At 41.6% G+C, this 6,465-nt stretch overlaps 1 protein-coding gene across 1 annotated transcript; it reads right to left on the bottom strand.

The window, feature by feature from the left end:
• Positions 1-343: 343 nt before the first annotated feature.
• LOC136513812 (uncharacterized) lies at positions 344-2,324 on the bottom strand. The gene is made up of 4 exons (XM_066507789.1): positions 2,119-2,324; positions 1,951-2,004; positions 1,786-1,837; positions 344-658 (listed from the first exon to the last, which is right to left on the bottom strand). The coding sequence occupies exons 1-4, from the start codon at positions 2,208-2,210 to the stop codon at positions 425-427; spliced, it is 432 nt and encodes a 143-aa protein (XP_066363886.1). The 5' UTR covers positions 2,211-2,324; the 3' UTR covers positions 344-424.
• Positions 2,325-6,465: the final 4,141 nt, after the last annotated feature.

Genomic DNA, 6,465 nt, shown 5'->3' with positions numbered 1-6,465 from the left:
TGAATACACTGAGAATTATTTCTCCACAGACAAACATCTATATATCTATGACATTATTTCAAAAGATAAATCTAATGCCATTATTCTGAAAAGGGGTTTCTAGACATTATAACATAAAAAAAATGTAAGTGGCAGCTTTTTAAGACTCTAATCCCTTGGTAAAATGATATAATTAAAATTATATTCGGTAAGTGTAAGAACATTATAAAGTCAGCATGAGTTGGGCACTATCCTTTTCATTTGCTACATGGATTCAACTTTAAAAGTGTAATGGCCCTTGTCATTCAGTACTGTCATGAGTTCATGATTAGCACCCCAGTAAATAACTGCTGTCATCATTTTCCGCATTAGAGTAGAAACAAGATATAGATAACAAATCAGCTTTTTCTAAGGATAAGTGTCTTATAATTTTCTGATACATCGCTTACAGATGACCATGCTTCTTTGTTAAACAGAGGCAATCAGTTGCTGTACATTCCAGTACAGAATGAGTACAACAGTGTATTAACTTAAGATCAGCTACCACTCCAGAGCATTCAAGTTCACGAAACCAGGCTTGCTGCTTCTTGCGGAATGCTAGGCTAGACGTATATGCTGGTAGAGGCAATCTTTTGGGGTGTTCAAGAACTCTGCTGATTGAACTGGCAGCATAGTTAATCTGTGATGGAACAAACGAAGCTGTTAGATATCAGGATGATGTTCTATTAATATAGCCAAATCAAAGGTTTTTCCATTTCTCTCTTTATGATTAGGAGATACCCTGCATGCTTGATGTATTCAAGTAAGCATAATAACAGAGGTGTAGTACTAGAGTGGATATAATCATCAATTGGAATAAAGGAAAAATATAAGGATGACATCATCTATAGGCATTATTGACTGACATGACTAATCTACAAGCACAATTGAGTATTCGACATAAAAGTGAATCATATTCAGTTCAACTGGTAAGTTCAGATAAACTCATGGATATGCATGGCTTCATATCTACCAAATGAACACCCACCAAATGTAAATTGCTAAAACATGAATAGTTGAATAGGAACAGAGTCCAGAGTTAAGTCCTACAAGAAAATGTTCCCTAGTACTTCTATTTAGGAGATCAATGTATGACATTTCGGAGGAAATCAATAGGGTACTTAAGTTACAGTGTGGTACATGTAGTCCAATACACATTTAGCAGTTTTCAAAGATTAACAATCCACCGCAGTAATAATTCATCTAAGGTAAGTAAAGGTTCAGGATAGATCAATGATCTCAGAATAGAACTGTTCATATTTTTCAGAATGTTATCCTAAAGTTAGGAAAATATAAATGCCAATCATATGAACAAAAATTCTCTGATGAATAACTTTCAGAAAAAAAAAACATATATCTCATATTAGACCTCAAATTGGTTGCCTCATCCTATTTTTGCAATCTAGAAAAGAAATCTCCACCCAACAAACAAATTCCCGGAATTAAATCACGTGCCGATGATGTTGCCCAGCTTGTACTTGTCATAAACCCCAAACGTTAAAGATGAGACCATAAACGGATGATGTGAAAGCACAGTGAATCTGGGGAGTAATGATAAATCCATTGTAGAATTCAGAACTCAGAATACCAGAGCTTGTATTGCCACTGCAAATCCGTAAAAGAACAACGTGATGCTAGCATGCCACTATATTATCGCCTAGGTTTTTCCAGTGCATCCTAGCACGCCCCCTTTCCCAACAATCTAATCCAATCCAGCGAAGATGACAAAATTCAGCACATATCCTAACTTGCCAGCAAGGAGATTACCGAGGACGCCGCAGCGTTCACCAGCGACCGCGCCATCGTCACCGCACAGAACCTGAGAAGCAACAGGGCAGATATGAACGAGAGTTGAGGCTGGGGAAAATTGGGGAAAAGAAGGAACTCTGAGGAAATCCAGCATCCACGGAACGCGGGAGTGGAAACACTAACACTCCGCGGCCGCCGGAGAGGGCTTGGTCGGCGGGGTCCGTCCACTCGTCGAAGCTGCGGGAGGGAAGGGGAGGGAGGAGGAGCGTCAGAGCACACGGAAACAGGATCTCGGCGGCGAGCGAGACAGAGATGGGGGAGCTGGCTGGTGGTCGTGTGTGTGTCTCTTACATCCAGCCGTAGCGGCGGTCGAAGACGAGGCGGCGCGGGTGGCGGCGGAGGGGCGGAACCAGCGAATCGGTGGAGGACTGAGGCGCCGCCATGGCTGGCGTCGACGCCGACGCCGACGCCGTCAGGACTCGCTCAGGGTCGCGTCGCAGCGGCTCTTGTTGGCGTAGTTCCAGGATGCAGTTCAACAAGACAACATTCGAAGCCTGCCGACCACGTTTTGTGCATATTCCGTGTTTTTTTTCGCACAGATTTTTTTTTTGGTTCGTTGAATTTCTTGTTCTTCTGCAACCTGTTGTTGCTTTGGATCTTGAAAACGCATAGCAGACGTAACAAGTTTGTTATAATGCAAATTAGGCAAAAGACAACATTATACGATCACGGAAAAAGCAGATGAAGAATAATAACACCCAAAGGAATCTCGAGTACTCTTCTTCAGTTTAAGGCAGCAACAACAACTTTGCGCTGACGTCACCGTTCCGGCTCAGGTACGGATCATTCCGGATTGCGTCGTGCTGTAAACCAAACATGCGGTTACTTGAATCATTGTTTGACTCTTCTTAGTGAAGAAAAACAAAAGAAAATAAATTTGCTTGTTCTGGGCTATTTTTCATGGAAGCTAGTTCAGTGTTTGCAGGCCCACTGAAACATGAGCCCTGCATAGGCCCATGCTAATATTGCTGGGCCTCATTGTTACTGGGTAAGGTTAAGCAGGCTGAATTATAACGGGCAAGGTAGGAAATTAGACCTATTCCTTATTATTTTTTTGTTTGTTTTTTGGGCTTTATTGTCACCTGGTCATATAATTTGAAAATGCCCTTCAAAGAGTTTTCTGTCACGGATAATCGGACTTCGCTGATTAGTTACAGGTTACATCGAAGACCTTTTCGAAAGAAAAGCTCATTAGAATAATCTACTGCCGCCAACTTCATCTTGTATTGTACTCTACCCTGGTAGGTATTGGAAGTTCCAAATGCATGCAGGGATGATTCCTTGAGCACATCTTCAATTCTTTATGCACTAACATCATCTCAGATTCTCGAGCATTCATCATGTACACTTATTTCACGACATCAAGAGGACGCCGAGTATTTGAGCATGTAAAAAATACTGTAGTGCCTAGGGAAAACAAACCTACTGCAGCCAGAAATTTCCTGCGTCCATTCCAGGAGTTCAAGCCTTGTTCGGCTGGTTTGTACGGTTGATTTGTTGGGAGAGAAAAATATTATACCATGGTTGATAAGCCGACTTATAGGCTAGCTTATACGAGCAGCCGAACACGGCTTCAGTGAGCAGGATTTTAATTCCTTTGGCGAAGGCGCTCCTGCAAGAATCCAATCTGTCAGGTGTCAAGTGATGTTAGCAGGCGCATCAGGCTTGGTCCCATTGGATGGTCCTTGTTTAAAATTCAATGGTTTCTATGTACCCCTAGATTACAATTTTTCTTTTTACAATATTGCGGATTAATCTTCACAAGTGACCTGAGTACTTACATAGCAATGGCTTGAAAAACTATTATTATTCATTTACTTTTGGGAATGTTGCCATGCATGATGATAGCAGAATTTTGAGAACACAACATCAACATTTATGCCAATGAAGGCTCTGTAGTCCTTTCAGGTTTCGTCAGTAATGATACTCCTTAAGCTTTCAATTCCTGCTGTCCCCCATATGACTCTAGTACCATCTCTTACCTATCCATCTCAGCAACTTAAATATATGTGTCCCTTAGAACCGGGACACAGGCCGATCTCTCTATTACCTATCCAGAGAAAAATGCAGACTTGGATGTGTAAATCTGAATCCTGGAATGAAATGGACAGCCACTGCACTGCATGATAGGAGTAGTTATATGATTTCATTTGATTTGATGCAGCAGCAGGCATCGATCAGACTCGTGAGGGGCGAGCCTATGCATGGCATGGCAGTGAATTCCATGTTGGGAACTGCGAAGAATGACGAACAGAACTGGTCATTCAGATTTCAGAGGCTGACGAACGTTTGCTTGCAGGCCCCAGAGGTACTATTTCGTCCAGAATTTGTTTCTTTTTTACACCAAATGGTCGTATTGGTTGTTACAACAGTATATGTCTATATACTGTTGTACTCCTTCGTATGCCTTGTGCTGTGCACAAGCAGGGAATTGTTTGTGCATCTCAGGAGACAATCGGCAGCTGTATGTGCATCAGCAGCAACACTACTCGTCTGGAGACCTGGTGGAACTGTTTATGAATGTTTCATTCAAGTTTGCACAGTGATTTAACATATTTCGTAATGTATGCTCCCTCCGTGTTCCTGAAGAAAGTCGTTTTGAGGTTGTGTTAAGTCAAATGTTTAAAACTTTGACTACAAATAAATTCTTTTGGGTTGAGTTTGAAAATATAAAAGTGATATAAATAGATTCATCTTGAAATGTAGTTTTATAAAAGTATATATTAATTATATTCTATAAATATTTTATAGCAAAAAGTAGTGGTTAAAGTTGTTTTTTTAAGACCGTGTCGATGTCCAAAACAACATCTTTAGGAACATGGAGGGGGTAGTATTTTCGAGTCATGGCACTGCTGGGCTTTCACTGGTTGGACATCTCCATCTCCTACAGCTGATTCTCTACTCAGTGTTAGTGATTTAACACTCTTGTACTGATTAACCCCGCCTCCGCCACTCAAGAGCCACACTGTGGGGATGGAGACAGCTTCTTTTGTTTTTAAATTTCTGAATTGTATATCAATACTCTCTTTTCGCTCACTGGCCGCATTGAGCAATTGTTGAGCTCTCAATTTTCATAGTACTGTACCACACTGTGGTGATGGCACAGTGATAGTGATACCATCTGAGAGCGTCAGGTGAATATGAATGAATGAGTACCGTAGCTTGCATAGTACTCGTATCAGAGAGTTGCTTGATCTCTCTCTCTCTCTCTGTCTCTCTCCCTCTCTCTGTCTCTCTCTCTCTCTCTCTGTCTAATACACATGGTCCTGAGCTGAGGCCCTTAACTCTGATCTGATGAGCCAAATAAATGTGTGTAGGGCACAGGCATAGAACATTGGCACCCAGAGCACAGAAGACTGATGAATATATATGTATAGCATGTGCTTGTTTGAATCATTTTGCGTTTTCAGCAAGCTCACAACAGTGGTTGTTCTATCTCCATCTCCATGTGAAAACTGGCCTTGCCTGCAGCTGATGATGATGAATGCATGGCCGAATGGGTGTACTACGCCGCTGCGCTCAGATGTCTCTACATCTCGTCTTTTGTTTGGATGATTCCTCTTGGTTCGGATGCAGTGATTTGCGATTCGCACGGCTCATTCGTGCTGCTCTCGTCCCTCCTCCCTCCTTTACTCCGAGACTTGAGTAGGGTGGGTTATGATGCTGCTGCTGACGAGTGACCATCCATGGATAATGCTGCTGCGGACGATTCCACCGCACTGCAACTGCTGCAAACACTACCAGTACCAGTACCAGTACCAGTACCAGAGCATGTGGCCGTTAATGGGGTGTTGCGGTGCCTTTTTGTTGCTCCACTGTTCCGAGAAACAAGACACAGACCGTACGTACTACGGGTGCACACCCCACATGAAAAAGTAGGGCAGTGAATCGGATTCATTCCGTAACTCTTTTGAAACCTGTTCTGTTCATTTGCCGTCCTTAAAGATTCTACTTTTGATTCAAAATTTCACTGAATTAGTACATCCTTAGGATTACTAGAACAGCTAGACTCGGGTCTGGTTTAGATCACCTCCAAATTCTAAGTTTTTTCACTCTCTCTCCATCACATCAATTTTTAGCCGCTTGTATGGAGCATTAAATGTAGGTAAAAAAAATAACTAATTGCACAGTTTAGTTGGAAATCACGAGATGAATCTTTTGAGCTTAGTTGGTCCACGATTGAACAATATTTACCAAATAAGACGAAAATGCTACTATTCATCGGGTTGAAATTTTTTACAATCTCAGCATGGCCTCGCTTAGTTTTAGATCTTCTTTGGGACGCAGGATTTCCGTGACTTACATACAGTATAATCGGATCGGAGTGCCTTACCACTTGAAATCCTGCATGATTAGTACAAACCTGCATTTTGGATGTGCTATTGGAAATATCCATCTTTTTGGATGTGCTATTGGATGTTCATTGGTCTTCACAAAAATTACTTGACGACGTGATAAAAGAAGAATGATGAATTCTTTTTGATTGACGTGTAAGGCAGTTGTACATTTGACGTGTGACGTTTTTTTGCAATCAGTCGTGTTGTTCGATGCATTGCCATATAATTTCAAGCTGATTTAATAGGAAAAACCCTAACGATTGTTTGGCCCTGTTTGGTTTTGCCTTATGCCCACAGTGCG

Source organism: Miscanthus floridulus, chromosome 16 (assembly GCF_019320115.1).
Source record: "Miscanthus floridulus cultivar M001 chromosome 16, ASM1932011v1, whole genome shotgun sequence".
NCBI classification, from domain to species: Eukaryota; Viridiplantae; Streptophyta; class Magnoliopsida; order Poales; family Poaceae; genus Miscanthus; species Miscanthus floridulus.
The sequence above is the reverse complement of the archived record's forward strand: the minus strand, read 5'-3'. Positions and strand labels throughout refer to the sequence as shown.